Genomic DNA, 27,570 nt, shown 5'->3' on the forward strand with positions numbered 1-27,570 from the left:
TCCTCTGGTTAGAAAATCAATAACATCAGATAACAACCCAAAACTAGAACACAGGACAGAGCAACCAGATATCAACCCAGATAGGGAAGTCACAAAAATAAAAAATAAAACACTGAAAATAGGGACACAAATGTCAATATGTAAAAGATGATAACATTAAACAAAAAAGAGGGACTTAAAAAATGTAGACATAGATTTTTCATATGGAGAGGAAGTCAAGGCAATATAAAGAAATAAAAGACTGGTATAAACTTAGAAATATAGGGGTAAACATAAAAGTAACCACAAAGGAAACTCACAATCCTACAAGTCAAAATAAAAACAACAAAAATAGATAAGACTCAGTAAATACAAAATCAACAACAACGAAAATACATAAAGAAAAACAACTCAGCAGAGAAAATTAAGTAGAACAAAGAAACTGTGAACAACACACAAAAAAAGACATCAAAATGACAGCACTAACGCATACCTATCAATAATTATGCTGAATGTAAATGGACTAAATGCACCAATAAAGAGACGGAGAGTGGCAGACTGGATAAAAAAACACCATCTGTCTATATGTTGCCTACAAGAGACATACCTTAGACTTAAAGACACAAACTAAGACTCAAAAAAAGATATTGATTTCAGCATTGTTTGTAACAGCAAAACTCCAGAATCAATTTCAATGTCCATCAACAAGGAAACCAGTAAATAAATGATGGCACTTCCACATAACTGAATACTATACAGATATTTTTAAAAAATGATACAGATCTATTTGTACTGATATGGGAATATCTAGGTGGTATATAAACTAAGACAGAAATGCAAAAAGATGTTTGCTATCACCTGTACAAAGAAAATAAATTTATAAATAAAAGTAACGATGTAATATATGAAGACCTGGTGGCGTACTGGTTAAGATCTCGGCTGCTAACCAAAAGGTCGGCAGTTCGAATCCACCAGCTGCTCCTTGGAAACCCTATGAGGCAGTTCTACTCTGTCCTGTAGGGTCACTATGAGTTGGAATCGACTCAACAGCAACGGGTTTTGGTTTTTATAATATATAAATACAAGAATAAATAGTGGAAGAAGAGATCAAAATAGTTACTTACGGTGTACAGGACCCAGGGGTGGGGAGGGACTGCTGTTTCTCATTGTAAGCCTTTAAATACTATTTGATTTTTCATGTACTATTTTGATTAAAATAATACTAACTGAAAAAAATACAAAGGCAATGGAAGGCTAGATAATTTAGACCAACCCTTCCATTGAAGACAACTAAAAAAGCTTAATAAAACATAAAAAAACATTTCCTTAAAAAAGCAAAACCTAAGATTGAGAACATTTACTTGACCAGATTCAAGAGAAGGCTAAAACCCAGAGAAGTTAGAAAAGCGCCTGGACACCATTTCCCCTACAGACAATTTGCTGATGCAGAGAAATTGGCCAAGAGGTGAACTAAGTGGACAAACGCAAAGTAAGGACTGGGACACCAAAAAGCTGCACTGTAGGAGTAAAGAAGAACCAGAACTAAACCTGGTTCTAGCATGGTCTTCAGCCACCTGAGTGACTCAGAAAATCTAAAGCCTTGAAATTAAGATGGGTCTGGCAGAAACAAATAGAAATCCTCTTATCTTAGTCCTAATATTATTCTACAAATAATTCTTCAAACACAGTATCTGGCACATATCCAAAGATAATCAGGCATATATGGAGACAAGACAACAGAAACACACCCACAGAAACTCCAGATGGTAAAACTCTCAAGACACAGATTATAAAATAACTATACTTACTATATTTACTATATTCGAGTATATAAGATTCAAAGTGTCAACAATTAATGATTTAAGTAAAACAGATTTGTAATAAAAAAAAAATTCTAGAATGAAAAAATAAACAAAATTAGGATCACAATGGGTGGATTTAACAGTAGATTACACATAAACAGAGAAGAACTGGAAGATAGATTAGATGAAGTTTCCAGGATGAAGCAGAGACAAAAGGATAGGACACACAGAACAGATAGTAAGAGACGTAGCATATACAATGAAGAGTATACAATGAAAAGATCTAACCCACGTTTAACTGGAGCCCCAGAAGGACAGCAAAAAGATAATGGGGTGGAGCAATATTTGAAGAAATAATGGCTGAGATTTTTTGAGAACTGATGAAAACATCAATCCACAGATTCAAGAATTCCTTGCAGTCTCAATCGGGGTAAATAAAAAGAAATCCACACCTAGATACATGATCGTCAAACTGCAGAAAACCAGAAACAGAGAAAAATCTTAAAAGCAGCCAGGAAAAAAAAATCTTCAAAAGAATGATACTCAGACTGATTTCTCAAGAGTAACAGCAGCCATTAAACAATAAACATTAGAATATTTTCAATGGGTGAAAAACAAAATCTGCCAACCTAAATTTCTATATCATACAAAAATTTCCTTCACAGAGATGAAATAAAAACATTTCCTGATAAACAAAAACATAATGAGACCCACACTGAGGGCAGAAGAAAACATGGAAGACAGAGAGAAGGTGAGAGATATGAGTAAAAAAAAAAAAAAAAAGAACATAGAAAATGGAAATATCACCTCTAGAAGATGATGAATCATGGAGCTCTATATTTTAGTTATTACCTGTTTAATCTTTGTATAGGACTCTAGGGCAAGTTCTCTTACCTGGCATTAATATCCTATATCCTATTCGTCTCTAAACTCTGTGTGCTGTACATAACTGCACACCTCTAAGGAGTCCAGTTTAGATGTCTTTATCTAAAGATCTTATGTCCGAAGAGTCACAGACTATTAAACAAGACGGATTAAGACCTCCTATCATCCTGATTCTTGTTTCTCTAATGATCTCTTATTAATACTAAACAAGCAGATTAATATGATGAAAAATAAAAATCATTTTACAATTATTAGGTAAAGTATTCATCACTTACGCTCACAGGTAGAGTTAAATAAGAATATTATTATCTTTTCTAGGCCTCTGGGTGGCATAAATGCTTTGATCTCAGCTACTAACTGAAAGGTTGGTGGCTCAAACTCACCCAGCGGTGCTGCAGAAGAAAGGCCTGGCAATCTGCTCCTGTAAAGATTATAGTCAAGAAAACCCTAGGAAGCAGTTCTTCTCTGTAACACTAGAGGTCACCACAAGTTGGAATTGACTCGACAGTGACAACTCTGTTTTTTTTAGTTTTATTATCTTTTACCCCTCTCTTTCCTTTTGTTACTCTGACCCATGGAGTCTACGTTCAGAATGTAAACTCCAAATCAAACTGCCTGAGTTGAAAGCCTGACTTTAGCTCTAGCTGTGAGTTACTGAGTAGCATATTTAATCTCTTTGTGCTTCAGTTTCCCAATTAACAAAACTGCACTAATTGTTATTTTTCACATACGATTCTTGCAAGAATTAAGAGTAAATTAAACATACATGGAAAAGCACTCAGCACAGTACCCAGCACATAATAAGTATTCAATATTTGTTAAAGACAATTTTTTTCCAAGAAAAAAGTATACAGAATCTACTTTTAGAAATTATTAATTTTATAATAATATTTCTAATAATTTTACAGTAACAATTATTATTAATTACTTAAAAATACAGAAAACACATACTTGACTAAATCTATTCTGTTATTGATGGCAGCCCAATGGAGGAGTGTAACATTTTCTTTGTCTGGTTGCCGAACATCATAACCTGCTTCCACCAATTCTCGGCAGCGTTCATATATTCCGTATCTTGCAAAGAAAGAAAATATGACACTGTTACTACTATTTAACAAGAAATTTAAAGATCAAAATAACTTTTTCAGAAGAAAATCATGATCGATTTTGGACACCTGGAAATTAAAATGGATTTCTTAACATAAAATGTTATATGTAAAATAGCAACACACCAGAAGCTTTCACTAATTTTACAGTTCTAAAATGTCTCTTTTATAACAATGCAATATCTCATAAGGTGGAAGAGAAAAGAATACGAGAATTAAACTTCTATTGGAAGCTTGTTCTTATTTATTTATAACACCAAGTATCTCATTCCACAAAACACTTCAGGTAGTTTACAAAAATAAATACAATTAAGTTAAAAAATACTAAATACATAAAAATCAGGAACAAAGAATATAGATGATTTTTAAAAATTTCAAGAAGAAAGGATGCTTTTGGAAGCCCAAGGATTGCAAATTCAGCTTGATATTCCTGAAGGCAAACATAAAAGGGTGTGTGGGGGTGGCAAGTGGGGTAAAGGAAGAATCTTATGATGCAGTTTAAGCCAATAAGACATAAGAGAACATCTACTGTGACAATTCTAAGAAAGATGTTCAAATGTAAATAAGGAGAAAAGCATCTGCAAAGAGCCTGATTCTCCCTTTCTGCTTTCGGTCATTGTTCCAGGGCAGCATGATTTTTTTTTTACTTTTTATTACGGAAATTTTCAAGCATAAACAAAAACAGAGAGAATACAATCAACATCGAGCATCCATCACTGAGTTTCAACAACCATCAACTTTGTTGTTAGTTGTCAGGTGCCGCTGAGTAGGTTCCGACTCATAGCAACCCTACGTACAACAGAATGAAACGTTGCTAAGACAAGGATTTTCTCCCAAAGAATACAGAGAGCCTCACCCTCGAGTCATGCCCCGAATTTGGACTTTTAGCCTCCTAAACTGTAAGAAAATAAATTCTGTTCATTAAAGCCACCCACTTACGGTATTTCTGTTACAGCATCACTAGATAACTAAGTCACGGGTCATAGGCTCCTTTGAGAATGTAATGAAAGTCATGGACTCTCCTCCCAGAAAAATGTTCCTATAAACAAAATTTTACATACAATTCCAAGGCATTCAAGGAACTTCTGAAGCTCTTTCTAAGGATCCAGGTTAAGGATGATATGGAATTTACATCTTCTAAACAAGGTTTGGAACCCTGGTAGTTGAGCGGTTAAGGGCTATGGCTGCTAACCACCAGCTGCTCTATGAAAACCCTATTGGGCAGTTCTACTCTGCTCTATAGGGTTGTTATGAGTCAGAATCAACTCCATAGCAATGGGTTTGGTTTTTTGTTTTTTTTTTTTTTGTTTAAAAAAGGTTTAATATGAGCCACCTTATTCTAAAATATGGTTTGCACTAGGTAGTGTTAAGGGTTCCAGCACTCTATTCTACATAATGAATATCAAAAGCCTAAAAGCAAGTCGTTGTTGTTGTTTTTAATTGGCATGGAGCTGCCCATAGGGTTTTCAGGTTGTAACCTATCAAAAGCAGATCGCCAGCCTGTCTTCTGAAAAGCATGTTAAGTCCTTTATATTACAAAAAGTTGTTTCATAACTACACAAAACAAAAAGCACTCAGTTTTACTTAGTTTGCTTACTAGTGTAATTGGGATATCACTATGCTTTCTTCTTCAGTTAGATACAAAGATGATCAGAACTATGAAAAACTAACACAACACTGTGACTATTAACACTGGTAGATGCAATGACCTGCAGACAATTCTTAAAGCTGAAGGACCTATGAACTAAATACATAGTTTTCTCACCTTGTTTGAAGTTGCAAATATTTGCTGTATTTCAATTTCCGTATGATTTGCATTATAATGTCCTAAATTTACTCCTTCCCTTGGCCTATCTCAAAAACTGACACAATCTGGCATTTTGAAGACCACATTTTAAACAATTCTGTGATAATTCACTCAGCCAGCACAGGTAAAAAAATAATAAACGGCATAGTTGTTACTGTTGTTGGGTGTCATCGAGTTGGTTCCTACTAATAGTGACCCCACTATCCATCTCGTTGAAAGTCTTCCTCTTTTTCACTAATCTTCTACTTTACCAGGCATCATGTCCCTCTCCAGGGACTAGTCCCTCTTGACATTATGTCCAAAGTATGGGAGACAAATACTTGCCATCCTTGCTTCTAAAGAGCATTCTAGCTGTACTTCTTCAAGACAAATCTGTTTTTTTTCTGGCAGTCCACGGTATATTCAGTATTCTTCAACAACAACATAATTCAAAGGCACCAACTCTTTGGTCTTCCTTATTCACTGTCCAGCATTGGCATCCATATGAGACTGAAAATATCATGGCTTGGGTCAGGAGCAACTTACCCCTCAAGGTGACACCTTTGCTTTTTAACACTTTAAAGAGGTTTTTGTAAAGCATCAGAAAAAGAGAAGATGACCCTCAACACAGTGGCTGCAAGGATGGGCTCAAGCACAGAAACGATTGTGATGATGGTGCAGAACAGGGCAATATTTCACTCTGTTCTACACAGGGTTGCTATGAGTGAGAATGGACTCAATGGCACTAACAACAACAAAAACAGAGGTCTTTTGCAGCAGATTTGCCCAATGCAATAAGTGGTTTGATCTCTTGACTGCTATTTCCATGGACACTGATTGTGGATCCAAGTAAAATGAAATCCTTGACAACTTCAATCTTTTCTCCATTTATCATGATGTTGCTTACTGGTCCAGTTGTGAGGATTTTTGTTTTCTTTATGTTAAGGTGTAATCCACATTGAAGGATTTAGTTTTTGATCTTCATAAGTAAGTGCTTCAAGTCCTCTTCACTTTCTGCAAGCAAGGTTGTGTCTTCTGCATATTTCAGGTTGTTAACGAGTCTTCCTCCATTCTGACACTGTGTTCTTCTTCATATATTCCGGCTACTCAGATTATTTGCTCAGCATACAGATTGAGTAAGTATGGTGAAAGGCTACAGCCCTGTCACACATCTTTCCTGATTTTAAACCATGCAATATCCCCTTCTTCTGTTCTAACGAATGCCTCTTGGTCTATGTATGGGTTCTGCATAAGCACAATTAAATGTTCTGGAATTTACATTCTTCACAATGTTACCCACAATTTGTTATGATCCATGCAGCTAAATGCCTTTGCAGTGTCAATAAAACACAGGTAAACATCTTTCTGGTATTCTCTGCTTTCAGCCAAGATCCATCTGACGTCTGCAATGATATCCCCCATTACATGTTCTTTTTTGAATCCAGCTTGAATTTCTGGCAGTTCCCTGTCAATGTATTGCTGCAATCGCTTTTGAATGATTTTCAGCAAAGTCTTACTTGGATGTGATATTAATGATACTGCTCAATAATTCCACATTCCACTGGATCACCTTTCTTTGGAATGGGCACAAATATGGATCTCTTCCAGTCAGTTGGCCAGGTAGCTGTCTTCCAAATTCTTGGCATACACGAGTGAGCACTTCCACTGTTGCATCCATTTGCTGAAAAATCTGAAATGGTATTCCATAAATTAGTGAAGCCTTGTTTTTCATCAATATCCTCAGTTCAGCTTGGACATCCTTCTTCGTTCAGTATCATCGGTTCTTGATCATATGCTATCTCCTGAAATGGCTGAACATCCATCAGTTCCTTTTGGTACAGTGACTCTGTGTATTCCTTCCATCTTCTTTTGATGCTTCCTGGGTCATTCAATTTTTTGCCCACAGAATCCTTCAATACTGCAACTTGAGGCTTGAATTTTTCTTCCGTTCTTTCAGCTTGATAAATGCTGAGCGTGTTTTTCCCTTTCAGTTTTCTAATTACAGGTCTTTGCACATTTCGTTATACTTTACTTTGCATTCTTAAGCTGCCCTCTGAAATCTTCTGTTCAGCTCTTTTACTTCATGATTTCTGTTCGCTTTAGCTATTTTGCGTTCAAGAGCAAGTCTGAGTCTCTTCTGATATCCATTTTGGTCTTATTTCCTTTTCCTGTCTTTTTAATGACCTCTTGCTTTCTTCACGTGTGATGGCCTTGATGTCATCCCATAACTCATTTGGTCTTCAGTCATTGGTGTTCAACACACTGAATGTATTTTTCAGATGGTATCTAAATTCAAGTGGGATATATTCAAGGTAGTACATTGTCTCTCGTGGACTTGTTTTAATTTTCTTCAGCTTCAACTTGAGCTTGCATATAAGCAATTGATGGTCTGTTCCGCAGTCAGCCCCTGGCCTTGTTCTGACTGATGATACAGAGCTTCTCCATCGTCTCTTTCCACAGATGTAGTCGATTTGATTCCTGTGTATTCTATCCAGTGAGGTCCAGGTATATAGTCGCCATTTATTTGTTAAAAACAGGTATTTGCAATGAAGAAGTCACTGGTCTTGCAAAATTCTATCATACCATCACCGGCATCATTTCTATCATCAAGGCCGTATTTTCCAACTACCTATCCTTCTTTGTTTCCAACTTCCATATTCCAATCACCAGTAATTATCACTGCATCCTGACTGCATGTTTGATCAATTTCAGACTGCAGAAGCTGGTCAAAATCTTCCATTTCCTCATTTTCGGCATTAGTGGTTAGTAAGTAAATTTGAATAACAGTCCTATTAACTGGTCTTCCATGTATGCGTATGGATATTATCCTATCACTGACAGTGCTGTATTTCAGGATAGATCTTGAAATGTTCTTTTTGACAACAAATGTTACGTCATTCCTCTTCAATCTGTCATTCCTGGCACAGTACACCATATAATTGTCTGATTCAAAATGGCTAATACCAGTCCATTTCAACTTACTAATGCCTCAGATATCTATCTTCAAGCATTACATTTCATTTTTGACAACTTCCAATTTTCCTTGATTGATACTTCACACCTTCCACGTTTTGATTATTAATGGATGTTTGCAGCTGTTTCTTCTCATTTTGAGTCGTGCCACATCAGCAAATGAAGGTCCTGAAAGCTATAGTCTACCCACATCATTAAGGTTGACTCTATTTTGAGGAGGCAGCTCTTCTCCAGTCATATTTTGAGTGCCTTCCAACTGGAAGGGCTCATCTTCCAGCACTATATCAGACAATGTTCCGCTGCAACCCATAAAGATTTTACCGGCCAATTTTTTTCAGAAGGAGACAGCCAGGTCCTTCTTATCAGTCTGTTTTAGTCTGTAAACTCCACTGAAACCTGTCCACCACAGGTAACCCTGCTGGTATTTTGAAATACCAGTAGCACTGATTCCAGCAGCACAGCAACCTGCAAGTCACCACAATACAGCAAACTGACAGATGTGGAACTAAAACTACATTTTATTTCTAATCTGGAATACTGGATGTACACTATGTTTTTAATTTAAAAGTGCTTTAATACCAACAGTGTTTTCAATTCTTCATAACCAAACTCAATATTCTTAGGGCATAATAACCAACTTCTAGAAATATCCAAATACCAAAATATACAAGTACCAAAAGAAAATAGAGAGACATGTTAAATAAATTTATAGAAAAGAAACTGATTTATTTAATTGGTATATTAACTTTTTTCCCATTAAGATTTATGCAGGAAAAAAAACTGTGTTCATATTTCACTTAAAATAGATACAGATCTCTAAGAAGAAAACACAACTATAACAAAAACCTTACTGTGTAGCCTTGACTATGTCCCATGTGCTGTAATCATCAATGTGAGTTTTCCGTCCAACAGGTTCACCATATCCATGGTTATAATGGCTTTGGGGTTTGATTTCCTGTTAAAGAGAAAATCACAGAGATAAGAATTGAGAAAAGAGATGCAGAAAATATTTAAATATTTTATACTAGAACCCTGGTGGTGCAGAGGTTAAGAGTTTGGCTGCTAACCAAAAGGTCAGGAGTTCAAATCCACCAGGTGCTCCTTGGAAACTCTATAGGGCAGTTCTACTCTGTCCTATACGGTTGCTATGAGTTGGAATCGACTCATCGGCAATGGGTTTGGTTTTGGTTTTTAAGTGCTGCTTGAAGAATGCTCATTACTGAAATAAGTTTTACCTTATTCTCAAGTTTGTACTCTTCACAGAAAAAGCATGTTCAAATTGCTCTACCCTGTTATCTTAGTTATCTAGTGCTGTTGTAACAGAAATACCACAAATGGATGGCTTTAACAAAAAGAAGTTTATTCTCTCAGTCTAGAAGGCTCGAAGTCCGAATTCAGGGTGCCAGCTCCAGGGGAAGGCTTTCTCTCTCTGTTGGCTCTGGGGGAGGTCCTTGTCATCAATTTTCCCCTGGTCTAGGAGTTTCTCAGCACAGGAACCCTGGGTCCAAAGGATGCTCTATTCTCCTGGCTCTTGTTTCTTGGTAGTATGAGGTCTCCCTGTTTCTCTGCTCGCTCTCCTTTTTATGTCTCGAAAGAGATTGGCTTAAGACACAACCTAATCTTGTAGATTGAGTCCTGCCTCATTAACATAACTGCCGATAATCCCATCTAATTTAACATCATAGAGACAGGATTTACAACACATAGGAAAATCACATCAGATGACAAACTGGTGGACAATCACACACTACTGAGAATCACGGCCTAGGCAAGTTAACAGACACTTCTGGGGGAGACAATTCAATCCCTGTGTACACACTCTCAAAATAGAAGTTACAAGGCTAGAAATCAGTGACAAACTAGTAAATGAAATTCATCTTTAGCCCCATAAAATTCTCTTACCGCTTCATGAAATAAACTCTCATTCTATCAGACCAATCTTCGTATTATTCTAGCATAAGTCCTAGCTCTAACACTCTACTTAAAACCTTCATCACATGCACTGTCTTTCCAGTTACAGTTGCATAAAGTGGAATCCAACTCTTGGCGAGCCCACGTGTGTCGAGTAGAACTATGCTCCACAGTCTTCAGCGGCTGATTTTTCAGAAGGAGATTGCCAAGCCTTTCTCCTGAGGTGCCTCTTGGTGGATCTGGACCTTCAACCTTTTGGTTAACAATCAAGCGAATTAGCCATGTGCACCATCCAGAGACTCCTTACAACACCCAAGGAGTCCTAATTTCCAAATAAATTGTAAGGCCTTTGTTATGAATTGAATAGTGTCTCCCAAAAAATACGTATTAGAAGTCCTAGCTCCTGTACCTGTGGATGTAAAACTGTTCAGAAATAGGGTTATTCTTTTATTATGTTAATGAGGTTATACCAGAGTAGTGTAGGTCCTAAAGCTAATCACTTCTGAGCAGAATAGACAGAGAGACACACAGGGCAGATGCATCTACTAGCCCCAAAACCCCATGACTGCTAGCAGCTATTAGAAGCTGAAATAGGCAAAGAAGGACCTCCCCATAGAGCCACACCCTGAAGCGGAACTTACAGCCTTCTGAACTGTAAGAAAACAAATTTCTGTTCTTTAAAGTCACCCACTTGTGGTATCATTTGTTACAGCAGCATGAGACAACTAAGGCAATCCTAAAGGAAACCATGGATATCAATTCTTCTAAAATTTGTTATTCTCAGGTATTACCTTTTCTTAAACTCCTTTGCATTGAGAGCTAGTGAAGCATCTACTATTAGGTGAAAAAGAAGACAATGAGGCAGCTCTTATAAAAAGTTGTTGTTATTAGCTGCAGACAAGTCGGCCCCTGATTCATGGCAAGCTCATGCACAAAGAACAAAACACACTATCCCCATACAGATCAGTCCATTGTAATATATAGGATTTTCACTGGCTATTTTTGGAAGTAGATCACCAGGCCTTTCTCCCTAGTTTGTGTTAGTCCAGAAGCTCTGCTGAAACCTGTTCAGCATCATAGCAACACACAAGCCTCCACTGTCAGAGCGGTGGTGGTGGTGGTGGTAATGGTGCATAGGCTCACTGGCCAAGAATCACACCCAGGTCTTCCACATGAAAGGTGAGAATTCTAGCACTGAATCACCACTGCCCCCCTGATAAAATGTACAGTCTCTTAAATAGTTCTGAAAATGTCTATGCCCTTAAAGAAAGTAACTTTTCATATAAAAATTTAATTAAATGAGTTTCATAGAAAATCATGATTCATTCAAAGCTTATATGCTATATACAGTTTTCCATTTAAGTACAAAATTTGCTATACCATCAGCCTCTCCAATATAGCACTAAGACACAACTGTTTCTTTTATATGAAACAGAAAAACTGAACTATGTTCAGCTCTATTATCAGCTGTTCAAATTGCTATGTTTCTAGTATTTTTCCATATATACTAACACAAGCATAAATATAAATAAAAGGAAAAGGTATAACAAAACATTTGGAAAAAATAAAATCCTTCAAACAATTTATGCTCTTTTGTCTCTGATCATATTACCTATCACTGATATTTAATAATACAGATTTAAAAAGGAATTTTATTGGAGGAAAAAAGGCTATTATCTTTAGCATAGGTACTGTAGCCATCCAAATTGTGTGGGAAATTTCAAACTAATTTGTTTGAGCCAAAAATTTAGAAGGCTCTATCAATCTAAATAATTTCAACTACTGGGAATTAAAATGTTTCACAAATGTAAATTCTGCTTAGTCATAACCTTTTCAACAGGTAAATGCTTAGTTCCTATGAAAATGCTAGCACTAATACTAAAATACCACAGTAATAATCATAAACCCACATTAGCAGAATTAAAAAAAAAAACAGTCTTAAGCTGAGATTCATAACATAATGCAGATAGTTTAGAAAATAATTTTTAAGTGATTTTCTCAGACTCCACTAAAATAAATTGGTTAAATTTGAATACGGAAAGGTATAGTATTTTGGGTAAGATGTTTAACATTTTGAATAATTAATTAAGCAAACCAATACATCCTTTTAATTTCTTTAAACCTTTAAACCTATTCTATTTAACTTCTTCACAGAATCCCAGTTGTCAACTTCCCTATGCCCCATACTCACTGGAGTGGGGTGAAAAAGACAATTTTCAGACCAGTAACATGTCCTTCTTTCTAAATTTTCTTTCCTAATTATAATCTTCCCTAACACAGGGCAAATAATTTTTTAAGCTTTCATTGCTGACTTCTATAGGGCTATAAGCTACCTGAAGAAAAAAATCTGCTCATAGTTTACAAACAGAATGGAATAATATATGCAACAAAACATGTATTGAGGGCCTGCTATACACAGAGCACTTATGTAGCAGGGTACTGGGATACAGGACCCAGACAAGGGCGAGATGGGTGCAAAGTTTAAGAGGGTACCAAAAAACTGAGTAAATAAGATAAAAAAGCATTTTAATGTAGTATTTTTTTTTAAATGAAAACTAAAGCAAAAAAATCCATGATGAACCAAACATTAACAGTTATCACCAATTTTTCCTTTTGTTCTAGGTACCACTATGGCTCACAGCAGCACTGGGAATATACACAAAATATAGTCTCTTGCCCTCAAGGACTTTACAACGCAAAAGAAAAAAGTATGGAAGAAAAATAAAACAAATTTTCAATGCATAAGCCTTCCAATAAGTTAAAACCTAGGTAAACACAACATAAGGTCCAAAAAGTAATAATAAAAGTTTAAAAACCATTTCAATTTTAAAATCTGCTAAGGCAAACTGCTACTCTTTTTACTAAGGACAAGGATATAGTTTTTATATGCAAATTAACAAATATTCATAAAATAAAAAAATACTGTAGTGCTTTCACGTGATTTTAATTTCATTTTGGTTCCCTGAGACCTCACTTACTGTGCATAATAATTAAATTATATTCTAGTTTCTCCACAGTCCATTTTATCCCACTGATACCATCAAATGTGATCTTTCAAATGTTATTAGAATTTAGACATTTTTCTGACTAAATTAAACCTATACCAGCATCTATTCTGGCCTACCTATAAGATTTTTGACTTGAGCATACCAATGAACGTGAAGGTGGCACAGGACCCGACAACATTTTACTCTGTTATACATGGAGTCGCCATGAGTCAGAGCCAACTCGACAGCAACAATAATAAGATTCTTATTTGTTCTTACTTCTTAGTTTTAAAAAAAAAAAAAAAAAAAAAAAAAATCTAGCTTTAAAAACAAGTTATTCCCACTAAAAAGTTTTCAAAAAAAGGATGTTTAAAACTAAGCAAACCTCCAAGCTGTAAAAAATTTTTTGTAATAAGGAACTTAAATTATTTCTCTCACCTTTAAACAGACTAGAAATGGGTTCATCACTTCCACTGGAGTAGTAAACTGTCAATGTGGCAAATGACAATACTCTCCATCAAGATAACCACCACTATCACTGGGTCTGGTAATAACAATTGTAATTTAAAACTTTAAAACATAAAGTAAAAAATAATGTACTCATACACAAAAAATAATGTACTAATGTAAATAAGTATACCATATAATATTTTTAAAAGCCAGAAGCTTGCTATTATATTTCAGATACATTTTGATATACAAATAATCAGACTCTTTAAAATTCTGTTTCCTTGATGTTAATGAAAACTAAGAAGCAATTAAATGGTATTACTTCCAAGAAACTACTGGTTTTAAAAAATATATACGTAGGTCACTGTAACTTTTAAGAATGCAATAATTCCATTTAGAAACAACTCTTTATACAGTGAAATCTGTGAGAGCCAGAAGTAGACAGGACTGCCTTGTTTTCCCGGGTCTCACAAGTTTTCCGCCTTTGACAGAGTGCAGTCTTACCACTTTTCTATTGCTCTCTATTAGTGGAAAATATTTGAGGTTTCCTTCTCTGACAGGTTTCCACCTTACACTGATTCCAGCTTTCGCAGGTTTTATTGCAATAGAAAAAGTCCTTGACTGAGAGGCTACTGAACTGAAAGTCTACGACTCTCTTATTTATCTAGGCAATTAATTACTCTCGGGTTCAGGCTCCTCATTTGTAAAATACAGAGAATGAATAACATCCATAAAGTTCCTTTGAGGTGCTTTATGGGCCAGCATTAGTAAGAAATGAAAAAGCCTGAAGGTTTCAAGCACTACTCATTCATTCTCTTCTTTAAACAAAGCATTTTATTTATCTCTTTTTAGATACTGCAACTTTACATAAGATTTAATTAAAACAAAAAAAAGATTTAGCAGCATTTTTTTAGAAATTCAAAGCTACTGGATTAGAAGACCAAGAAATCAAACGATGCACGCATTGGGCAAATCTGCTGCAAAAGACCTCTCTAAAGTGTTCAAAAGCAAAGATGTCACCTTAAGAACTAAGGTGCACCTGACCCAAACCATGGTGTTTTCAATTGCCTCATAATGCATGTGAAGGCTGGATAATGAATAAGGAAGACCGAAGAAGAACTGATGCCCTCGAATTACAGTGGTGGTGAAGAATACTGAATATACCACGGACTGCCAGAAGAACAAACAAATCTGTCTTGAAAGAAGTACAGCTAGAATGCTCATTAGAAGTGAGATGGCAAGACTCTGTCTCATATACTTTGGACATGTTATTAGGAGGGACCAGTCCCTTGAGAAGGACATCGTGCTTGGTAAAGCAGAGGGTCAGTGAAAAAGAGGGAGACCTTTCAACGGATGGATTGACACAGTGGCTGTATCAATGGGCTCAAGCATAACAACGATTGTGAGGATGGCACAGGACAGGGCAGAGTTTCATTCTGTTGTGCATAGGGTTGCTTTGAGTCAGAACGACTCGACTGCACCTAACAACAGAAACAAAGATCACTTCTAAAGCTAACATACAACGATTTGGTACACTGTAGTAAAGAAATTACAGCCACTACAAAGATTCTTAATAAACTTAGCTGACAGCCAAAGGTTTTTATAGTCCTGGCTTCTGGTAGTTGTTGAAGAGAGCTGGAAAGAGAGAAAGTACCTCCAAAATCTGATAGACTGCAGAAGAAGTAGACAGAAATACAACGAGCTGGGATAAGGTCAGCTGCTATTCAAAACTGCTAAGAGAAATCAACATGACAGGACTCAAATTTACACACCAGGTACAGGGCAAATGCTAACTTACAGGTCAATGCCAACTTACATGTCAAGATGACAGATACCTGCAATTCAGTGGGTTTCTCTTATATATGGTCTTTCTGGCCTTAGGTTTATAATTTTGCAAAAATGATTGGCTGGGCCACAATCTTACAAGGGATTGTTTAGTCTACTATACAAACGGTGTATAAAATCACGCAGTAGGATTGATTTTTTGAGAACTGGTCAATTACTATGCAAATTACGTGATGTGGTCTACCAAGAGGATTGGTCAGTTCGTGGTCCTGGTTGCAGAACCATGCCTTGAAATTGACAAGGAGTGGGCTTACATATGGGCCAATCCCACAGAGGTTGAGGGGGGCTTCACTATCATCAAGGAGGAGTCTGGAGCAGAGTGTGTCCTTTAGATCTAAGGTCCCTGCGCTGAGAACTTTCTTCACACAGAAAAGAGTGAGCTATAACACTGGAGACCACTCAAGACAGAGAGAAAAGCAGAATCCAGCAGCAGAGAAACATAGCAGCAGTACAAGTGGCAAGAACCCCAGGACCAGCAAACGGTTACAGTGGGCTTGCCAGCCCACTGAGCAAGAGGGAGCTGAGCACCTTTGGACAGGATGTTTCTCAGCAAAGTGGGATGCCTCCCAGTACTTGTCAGGGGAGCTAAAGAGCTGTAACACCTGCTTGAGCAGGGCAGAGGCTACGAGAAGGCCCTGTGGTGGGCATGGCCGAGAAGAAAGTCGGCCTGACTGTGGGCACTGCCAAAATGCAGCTGAGAGCTGTCTTGGCTGGAAGATGTCCTGATTAAAGAACTGTATGTTGTCTTCCGAGTTGTATCCTGTTACTTCCAAGTTGATCCCGATCGCAAGTTGTAGCCTGTTACTTCCTTAATAAGCCACGAAATCATGAGTATGGTCTGTGAGTTCTGTATGGCCATTACAATGAATTATCGAACCCAACAGAGTGCTGTGGGAGGAATGGCTGGTGTCAGAAATGGTGCAAAAGTTGGAGAGTAGAGGTGCGGCTGACCTTCACCTCACAGGAATCAGCTTTGTGCTGATCTTGATTCTCATCCCTCTTCTAGAAGTTAGACAAGTTCATATGCTAGAATACCATAATACATGTTTTTTCACATGCCCTGGTGGAATTATACAGCCAATAAACTGTTTACCAAGTGTCTGTGTGCAAACTAGTTAACTTTTTAAAATTTAGATCTATTAAATCTTTAGCTTACACTCATTTGAGAGAAAAAAAAAAAGAGAGAAAGAAACCAATTCAATAAAATTCTAGGGCACATACACCAACATGTTACCTACAAGACTGTTATCCATCCGTTTTTGGTGCATAACCCAAAAGTCTACTACGCAAATAGGGTGTGTAAAACTGTCCAATAAGATTAAGTGACCTTGCGGGAATTGGTTGACTATGCAAATTAAGTGACTGTGGTCTACCAAAGGGATTGGTCAGTTCGGGGTCCTGGTGGGAGAACAATGCCTTGAAATCGACAACAAGTAGGCTTAACCTATTGGCACAGTGATTAAGAGCTTGGCTGCTAACCAAAAAGCTGGCAGTTCGAATCCACCAGCCACTTCTTGGAAACCCTGTGGGGCAGTTCTACTCTGTCCTATAGTGTTGCTATGAGTTGGAATTAACTCGACAGCAACAAGTTTGAGTTTTTTTTTTTTTTTTTTTTCCTTATATAAGGGCCTACAAAGCCAGAAGGGCTTAACCATATGCTTATGACTTGCACTGTGTAAATATCTGCTGTCAGGTATCATTCTCACAAGTCTGACTCTGAAATCAAAACCTAAATATACTTATTATACAATTTCGAGCTGCTCAAATTTAATTCCACTGAATTTACACAATGGAATTAGAGCACTATAAAGGGTTGCTGATATGAAGAACATGGGTAAAACAAAAAGGTCTCTGTGATCACTAACTCCTAGCTACTATCTAGGAAACAAATGTGGGACGTTCTTAAAACAAAAACAGAAGAGCACACATATGGAGCTGTTTAAAGACAAACTCACTCCAAGTAAAGTCTGCAGAACAAAGGCATTTTGTCACAAGCCACACAAACTGGCTAAAAGTTTTTGCAAGGAAGGAAGAAAACTTGAAGTAGTAAGGAACTCATTTCCAAGGATACCACAAGGATTTTTTTTTTTAATGTTATTGGCTACATATAATGAAAAGAAGGCATAAGCATAAAACATATATAACCAAGAGAACAATGGCAAGAAAAACTACCAAATTATAAATTAACTTTCTTTAAAAATGTAATTAATTAATAGTGACAGCAGATGGCACTACACTCAAGACAAACTCATTTACTAACCCACTTGATGCGCTGCCTTTAAGGGAAGATTGGACAAAAATGACTTGGTTAATTAGGGATATGTAATGGAAAGATTTTAGATCAATTTTTTCTGTAAGCAACAGGTACCTTACATAACATGTATTCTGCTGTGGTCCCAATCCCTGGCTGACGGCATAAGACTACTAGTTCTAGTAGAGTCCAACTTGGGGCAGGGGTTTTCATATGCTGCAGCACCACCTCAACCCAAACTATCAAATTAACCTTGCTTACTTCCAACAAGAAGTTTGGCACAGTGACACTAAAGGAAATTTTTAGACTAGAAAAATATTCATCAAACTCTAGCTTCTTTAAACAACTAGTTTTTGCTTCATTTCCTTATAGCCCTAACCTATGTGTATACACAGATTTTTAACAGTATATATAAATTTGGCATACTTTCTTACACAGACATACTATAAACATTTAAGCAAATACCTGTATATATATATATATATTTCTCTCTTCATACTTTTTAAAATAAGCTTTAGTTCTGAAAGTAGTTTTAGATTCACAAAAAATTGCAAAGATAGTAAGTAGAGTTCCAAAATTCCCCACACCCCAACTCCATCTCCCCTATTATTAACAACTAATATTAGTATGGTGTATTTGTTACAATTAATGAACCAATATTGATACATTATTATTAACTGAAGTCCATACTTTATTCTGATTTCCTTCACTTTTGTCTAATGTCCTTTATATGTTCCAGGATCCTATACAGGACCCCAAATTACATTCAGTTGTCCTGTCTCCCTAGGCTCCTTTTGGTTGTGACAGTTTCTCAGAATTTTCTTGCTTTTGATGACCTTGACAGTTTTGAGGACTGGTCAGGTATTTCTTGGAATGTCTATCAAACGAAACTTGTTTGATGTTTTTCCCATGATTAGACTAGGGTTGTATGTTTGTGGGAGAAAGTGTTTTATTTTTAACCTTATTTTGCAAATTTCTTTTAACACTGCTATACCATTCTTTATGTGCCCCAATGTTTATATATTTTTATGTAGTCTTTAATGATAATATTCATATATTTTATAGTCTTTCCTTTTTTCATTTCCTTGTGTCATTAGGATAAGTACTGCCTTTGTTGTGTGCTGTTGAGATGATTCTGACTCATAACGACCTATAGGACAGAGCAGAGCTGCCCCATAGGTTTCCTAGGCTGAAGTCTTTACAGGAGCAGATCACCAGGTCTTTTGTCCCATGCAGCAGCTGGTGGGTATGAACCACCGGCCTTTCAGTTAGCAGCCGAGTGCTTAACCGCTGTGCAACCAAGGCTCCTGGTACTGCCTATAACCTCTGCAAAATATTTAATTCAACTGTATACTGAAATGTACTGAAACATATTCACTCATTGGAAATTTATTCTTTTATTTCCTAACTAAACTCAAATGTTATTTCTTGAGCATTCCTCTTCTATTATCTTCCCATAACACCCCATAGCTAACTGTCTTCACCATTTGACTATAAGCTAACAGGGCAGGAATCTTATCAATCATTTGTGTAACTGGAGTTCTTAGCACGGAGCTTGGCATAGTACTGACACCCTTAAATAAAATGAAAAAATAAATGAATGGATTTTTCCTCACTACTGAAAAAATACTTCCGTTAACCACTTAATATTTCTTCTTTTTAACTGGGATAAATTTCCTGGAGAGAAATTCTTAAATTGGAGGGCATGAACACTTTAATGGTTCCCGATACAGTACCTAAATTGTCTTGCAAAAGGATTCTATTCATAATACCACCAGCAACATATGATTAACCATTTCTCTATAAACTCACTGGCACTGGGTATTATTTTTAAATCCTCCCCTAATTTAAACACAGTAAATAATACTTGTATTTTCAACTTTAAATATATTTTCCTATTCTATTTCATCTTTTTGAGAACTCCCTGTTCTTATTCTTTGGCCATTTTATTCCATTTTTCTACTAAAGACTTCTGTTCCATTTTTGTTGTTGTTAGGTGCCGTTGAGTTTGTTCCGACTCATAGTGACCCAATGTAGAAGAGAATGAAACACTGCCCAGTCCTGCGCCATCCTCATAATCATTGTTATGCCTGAGCCCATTTTGCAGACACTGTGTCAATCCATCTCGTTGAGGGTCTTCCTCTATTACACTGACTCTCTACTTCAACCAAGCATGCTGTCCTTCTCCAGGGACTAATCCCTCGTGATAACATGTCCAAAGTATGTGAGATGTAGTCTGGCCATCCTCGTTTCTAAGGCGCATTCTGGCTGTACTTCTTCCAAGACAGACTTGTTCGTTCTTCTGGCAGTCCATGGTATATTCAATATTCTCTGCCAACACCATAAGTCAAAGGTGTCGATTCTTCTTCAGTTTTCCTTATTCACTGCCCAGCTTTCGCATGCAGTTTCATTTTTAGGGTTGTTTGTATTTTCAATATATTTCACAGATTATACTCTTAATAGTCACATGCGGTGATCTCTCTCTTTGGCTTTTTTGGCCTTGACTGTTATATTTAAATACTGCTGTAATCACTGAGGAGCCCTGGTGGCACAATGGTTAAAGCACTCAGCTGCTAACTAAAAGGTCAGCGGTTCGAACCCACCAGCTGCTCCATGGGAGAAAGATGTAGAAGTCTGCTTCCATAAAGATTTACAGCCTTGGAAACCCTGTGGGTCAGCTCTACTCCGTCTTACAGGGTCTCTATGAGTTAGAATCTATTCAGCAATGGGTTTTTGGGGGGGCTTGGTAATCATCAGTACTATTAATCAAATATAGCCCTGGTGGCACAGTGGTTAAGAACTCGGCTGCTAACCAAAAGGTTGGCAGTTCAAACCCACCAACCACTCTCTGGAAACTCTACGGGGCTTCTGTCCTACTCTGTCCTACAGGGTTACTATGAGTCAGAATTGACTTGATGACAAGGGTTTGCTTTTGGCTTGATTAATCAAATATTTCCAGTTTTCTTCCCAGGTACAATGTTGGTTATAATTTATCCTGAATTCCTAAATATTTGCAATAGAAAATTTCAAGTTATCTCGTATTGTACTTCCCTGGCCCCTTGAAATTAAGTGTGCCGAAGTGTTTAAGCTTTTTTTTCTTTTAACCAATGAAATATGAACAAAAAAGACATGTCATTTTCAGGGAACAAGTTTTAAGAGCCAGTATGCAATTCCCCACTCTCTCTTTCCCTTTGCCTTGGAGACAGGCAGTGTTCCACAGAGTAGCTACTCAAACAGACTGGGTCCCAGAGCAGCCACTATCCAGCACACAATGTATGTACAGCATGAACAACTAATATGTAAGCCACTAAGACTTTAGGACTGCTAAAAGCCAAGCCTATCCTGCCTGACCTCCATAATTCTGAGAGTTGTTTATTTTAAGAAGTAGTATACAGATGAATCGATATAAATCTTTTTCTTGTATTTTGAAATTGGTTATAACTAGTATACGGAAGTACTACTGATGTTCATAGATTTATATTTATCTGGCCACATTGTAAAAACATAATCTCTGATTTTAAATAATTCTTTTGAATAGTCTAAGAATACAATCAAATCTTCGGCAAATAAGTGTGGTTCTTTCTCCATGGCCTACAGCATTTTTTAGTAGGCAATGTCTTTGATGTTTCTCCATTTATACATGGAGTTTGATAAACTGTCCTTATTCAAATATATTCCAGAGAATGAATAATGCTGCATTTGGATACAGATGCCTGCTTAGCCAACCCACCCTTGCATTACAGAATAGGTCCAATTTCACATTTCACTTGAAATTAATTTTCAATTTTATTCTTTCAGTATAGGATTCTGAGTAGCACTCTTCTAGTATATCTCCTAGTTGGACCAATAATTTTATGACACAGATGCCGTGTTACTTTCAAAAGATGGGAGCATATGCCAGACTAGAAAGTTGATTTAAGAAAGGATGGAAGGAAAGGAATTGGGAACAGCAAGTACAAATAAGTCTTTTGAGGAGTTTTGTGACAAAGAAGATCAAAGATATAGGGCAGTAGCTGGAAGAGAAAGGTGATCAAGAAAAAATAGTGTTTTTTGTTTTGTTTTATTGTAGATGGGAGAAATGACGGCTGATAGAAATTATCCAGTAGAGACCCAAAAACTGATGATTTAGGAGCAAGAGTAGAGACTTGCTGGAGGGATGTCCTAAATCAGGCAAAAGGCGATACAAATTAGTAGACAGACACTAGAAGTACTGGCTTTACGTAGGAAAACTTTCACTTAAAGCAGCAACCACAGTTTAGTTCAATGACTCCTGGGAGCCCCCGACAACCTTCTGAGGCGTCCACGAGGTTAAAACTATTGTCATAGTAATGCTAAGAATGATTTACTTCCGAAAAGATCACAAAAACCCTATGGAGTGCAGTTCTACACTGAAACACATGGACTGCCATGAGTCAGAATCGACTCGAAGGCAACTGGTTTGGTTTTTTTAATTCGCCTTTTATACTCTCATTCTCTCACTAGTTAAAGTGGAGTTTTCCAAAGGCTATATGACATGTGATATCACAACAGACTGAAGCACGAGACAATCAACTATCTTCTATGAAACTAGATATTAAAGAGAGTTGCAAAAACATAAAACAACGTCACTCTTCTCATGAAATATTGTTTTATTTTGGAAGATACAATTATTTCCATTAAAAATATGTTATTTATATTAACACATGATACATTTATTATTTTAAATCAATAAATAAATATTTTTAAAATTTCCCTATTTTAATTTCTAATATGCTAAATATTCCACCACACGTCTGTTAGTTGGTTGTACTGTGGTGGCTTGTGTGTTGCTATCATACTGGAAGCTATGCCACCAGTATTTCCAATACCAGCAGGGTACCTTGGTGGACAGGTTTCAGCAGAGCTTCCAGATTAAGACAGACTAGGAAGAAGGATCTGGCAGTCTACTTCTGAAAAAACTGGCCTGTGAAAAGCTTATGAATAGCAGCAGAACACTGTCTGATACAGTGCTAGAAGATGAGCCCCTCAGGTGAGAAGGCTCTTAAAACATGACTGGGGAACAGCTGCATCCTCAAAGTAGAGATGACCTTAATCACGTGGATGGAGTCAAGCTTTTGGGACCTTCATGTGCTGATGTGGCACGACTCAAAGATGAAAAGAAACAGCTATAAACATCCATTAATAATCAGAAGACGGAATGTACGAAGTACAAATCTAAGAAAATTAGAAGTTTTTAAAAATGAAATGGAACACATCAACATCAGTATCCTAGGCATTAGTGAGCTGAAATGGATTGGCAGTGGTCATTCTGAATCAGACAATCATACAGTCTACTATGCTGGGAATGACAATTTGAACAGGAATGATGTCACGTTCACTGTGAAAAAGAACATTTCAAGATCTATCCTGAAGTACAATGCCGTCAGTGATAGCATAATATCCATAGGTCTACAAAGAAGATCAGTTAGTACAACTATTATTCAAATGTACACACCAATCACTAAGGCCAAAGATGAAGAAACTGAAGATTTTTACCAACTTCTGCAGTGTGAAATTGATCAAACATGCAATCAAGATGCATTGATAATTACTGGTGATTGGAATGCAAAAACCAGAAACAAAAAAGATAGATGGGTAGTTGGAAGATATGGCCTTGGTGACAGAAACCACACCGCAGATCGCATGATAGAGTTTTGCAAGACCAATAACTTATTCACTGCAAATACCTTTTTTCAAAAACATAAATGGCAACTATACAAGCAGACCTCACCGGATGGTAAACACAGGAATGAAATTGACTACGTCTGTGGAAAGAGACAATGGAAAAGCACAAAATCATCTGTCAGAACAACACCAAGGGCCAACTGCGAACAGACCATGAGTTGCTCATATGCAAGTTCAAGTTGAAGCTGAAGGAAATTAACACAAGTCCAAGAGAGCCAAAATACAACCTTGACTACATCCCACCTGAATTTGGAGACCATCTCAAGAAGATTTGATACTTTCAACTCAAATGAATGAAGACCAGACGAGTTGTGGGAAGACATCAAAGACATCATACAGAAGAAAGCAAGAGGTCATTAAAAAGACAAGAAAGCAAACACCAAAATGGATGTTAGAAGAGACTCTGAGAGGTGGGGCCAAGGTGTCGGAGTAGTCAGATGCTTCCTGTGCTCCCTCTTCCAACAAAAGACCCGAAAAAACAAGTGAATCGATTACATATGACAATTTAGAAGCCCTGAACATCAAAGGCAAAATTGAGGAATCAGACTGAGTGGCAGGGGGAGGGAGAGACCGTGCAAAAGCAGCGAAGAGTTGCTAGACCTGCCCCAGCGGGAGCTGTCACCCTTCAGGCTGGACAGACTGGCGTGCGTGGTGAGGCAAGCAGTAAGCAGTGGTGCTTAGGAGACGTTTTTCACAATGGGAGAGACGGAGTGGCGGAGAGTCTACCATCACCTCCAGAATCAGTGAGAAGTAGTGCTCAATCGGCAAAAGATAAGTACGTGCGTCTGACCTACCCCACCGATCAAAAAACATCCCCTGTGGGAAAAAACTCTCTCCCATTTACCTGTCCCCTCCCCACTCTGCACAGGATTCCAGGCCAGTTTCAACAACTGCCAAGTCCCCTAGGCCAGAAGTGGGACCCGTCACATACCCTGAGCCATTCTTCCGGCCTTGGAGAAGGAAAAAATTAACAAACAGGAAAATATAATCTGCCTGCTCCCCTAAACCGGGAATTCAGGGTAGGCACAGCTCCTCTGCCTAGGCACAGGCATAAGGGGTCCATGGACTTTGAATGCTTTTCACCCCTGCAGAGACCTGTGTGGGCCCATTTCAACAGTGTAAACTCTCATTACCATGGTACAACAGGGTATATACCTGAAGCCTAACTTCAACTTTATCAGCTATATGGTGAAGTGGCAGGTCTGTGACATTTGACACTGCTCTGCCCATTAAGCAGGTCTTTACCTACCCACATTGGGGCCTGAGGGCTGGTGGCTCCACCTACGTCACCTAGCTACCTGCAACAGGGGGTCCATGAATAAGTGGTGCCTCCCAGTCCTTACAGAGAACAGCACTGGCTGGCCGTAGTCCGGCTGCAAAACCCACCCACCTACGTACTCTAGAGAACAGGGACACACTTTCCTCCCAGAAACTCAGGGGCAGCCGTCAGCCCCCTGTCTTGCTCAGCGCATGACCCCCCCTACTTCAGCCAGAGAGTCCTGACTACTTCAATCAACCCCTGCCCATCTAGGACTGTAGGTGAGAGCCTGCACCACACACTTGGTGACTGACTACCTGGATACCTAAGCTGAATGCATACAAGAAAAGTAAACAGATTCTTGGGCTCACATACCTAGTAGCAGATCTAACCACCTGGTGACAGGACGTTAGAGCTTCAAAGGCGCCAATAATCAAACCAGCTCACACAAGCAGCTTACGTGGGCATATCAAAACAAGAAGCTAAGACACAGTAAGCAAACATAAAATAAATAAATATAACTTATTGATGACTCGAAGACAACAGTCAATATCAAATCACATAGAGGAAGACCATGATGGCTTCAGCAAGCTCCCAAAACAAAGAATCAAAAAATTACCTGGACGAAGAGAATTTCTTGGAATTGCCAGAGGCAGAATACAAAAGATTAATACACAGAACTCTTCAACAGATCAGGAAAGAGATCAAGCAAAACTCAGAACAAGCCAAGAAACACAGACAAAGCAATGGAGGAACTTAAGAAGATCAGAGAAGAGCATAATAACAAATTTAACAGGCTGCAAGAATCCACAGAGAAACAGCAATCAGAAATCCAGAAGAGTTAACAATAAAAGTTTAGAATTAGACAACTCAATAGAAAGTCACAGGAGTAGAACTGAGGCAATGGAAGTCAGAATTAGTGAGACGGAAGATAAAGCACTTGACACCAACTTATTTAAGGAAAAATCAGATAAAAAAATTTTAAAAAATGAAGAAACCCTAAGAATTATGTGTGGCTCTATCAAGAGGAATAACCTATGAGTGACTGGAGTACCAGAACAGGAGGGTAACAGAATATACAAAGAAAATTGTTGAAGATTTGTTGGCAGAAAACTTCCCTGATATAATGAAAGATGAGAAGACATCTATCCAAGATGCTCACAGAACCCCAGATAAGGCAGATCCCAAAAGAACGTCATGAAGACATCTGATAATCAAACTTGCCAAAACCAAAGATAAACAGAGAATTTTATGAGTGGCTACGGATAAATAAAAAGTCATCTACAAAAGAAAGTCAGGAAGACTAAGCTCAGACTACCTAGCAGAAACCATGCAGGCAAGAAGGCAAGGGGATGACATATATAAACACTTGAAGGAAAAAAATTGCAAGCTGAGAATTATATATCCAGCAAAACTGTCTCTCACGTATGATGGCAAGACTAGGGCATTTCCAGATAAACAGAAGTTTATGGAATTTGCAAAAACCTAACCATAACTACAAGAAATACTAAAGAAAGTCCTATAATTAGAAAATTAATAACATCAAATAACAATCCAAGACTAGAACACAAGACAGAGCAACAAGATATCATCCCAGACACGGAAGTCACAAAAATAAATCAAAGCTAACACAAAATAGAGAAACAGATGCCAATACATAAAAGATGACAACATTAAAACAAAAAAGAAAGATTAAAAAATGTAGTCCTAGATCTTTCATACAGAGAGGAAATCAAGGCAACATAAAGAAATAAAAAGACTAGTCTAAACTTAGAAAAACATGGATAAATATAAAGGTAACCACAAAGGAAACCAACCATCCTACAATTCAAAATAAAAAACAAGAAAAACATAAAGACTCAGCAAATACAAAATTAACAACAATGAAAAAGACAAAAAGAAAATACATAAACAAAAACGACTCAGCACAGAAAATTAAGTGGAACAAAGAAACTGTGAACAATACACAAAGACATCAAAATGACAGCACTAAACTCATACCTATCAATAATATGCTGAATGTAAAGGGACTAAATGCACCAATAAAGAGACAGAGAGTGGCAGAATGGATTAAAAAAAAAAACACCATCCGTCTATATGCTGCCTATAAGAGACACACCTTAGACTTCAAGACACAAACAAACTAAAATTCAAAGGATGGGAAAAAAATATATTAAGCAAACAACACTAAAAAAGACCAGCAGTGACAAAAAAAAGACCAGACTTACTAGCCTAAAGGAGACTGGAGAAACCCCGAGAGTATGGCCCCCAGACACCCTTTTAGCTCAGTGGTGAAGTTACCTCCAAGGTTCACTGTTCAGCCTGAGAGTGGACAGCCCCGTAAAACCAAATGAGACTAACGAGGTACAGGAGTCCAGTGACAAGGGCCAGAAAGCAGAAGGGGACAAGTAAGCTGGTGATAGGGAACCCAAGGTTGAGTAAGGATATTGTTGATGTGTTGTGAGACTGTTAACCATTGTCACAGGGCAACATTTGTAGTATCTGTTAAACGAGAAACTATTTTGTTCTGTAAGCCTTCATCTTAAGTGAGGATAACAGCACAATTCGAAGAGCATAGTCAATGTCACTGAACCGTGCATGTAGAAATTTTTGAAATGGTGTATCTTTGGCTAT

General features: G+C 37.5%; 1 protein-coding gene across 3 annotated transcripts in view; it reads right to left on the reverse strand.

Annotated features, from left to right (window-relative positions):
* The window catches only part of ZDHHC17 (zinc finger DHHC-type palmitoyltransferase 17), a 151,514-nt gene that overhangs the window by 78,976 nt on the left and 44,968 nt on the right, over nucleotides 1-27,570 (reverse strand). For 2 of the 3 annotated variants that reach the window (XM_004384621.3, XM_023738891.1), the window contains exons 2-3: nucleotides 9,383-9,486; nucleotides 3,618-3,740 (exon numbers count right to left, since the gene is read on the reverse strand). In XM_004384621.3, the coding sequence (XP_004384678.1) occupies nucleotides 3,618-3,740; nucleotides 9,383-9,486 (227 nt within the window). Of the gene's footprint in view, nucleotides 1-3,617; nucleotides 3,741-9,382; nucleotides 9,487-13,867; nucleotides 14,384-27,570 lie in introns of those variants that run through there. The other variant, XM_023738890.1, reaches the window with a different exon arrangement.

This window comes from Trichechus manatus, unplaced genomic scaffold (genome assembly GCF_000243295.1).
Source record: "Trichechus manatus latirostris isolate Lorelei unplaced genomic scaffold, TriManLat1.0 scaffold00125, whole genome shotgun sequence".
In the NCBI taxonomy this organism is placed as follows: domain Eukaryota; kingdom Metazoa; phylum Chordata; class Mammalia; order Sirenia; family Trichechidae; genus Trichechus; species Trichechus manatus.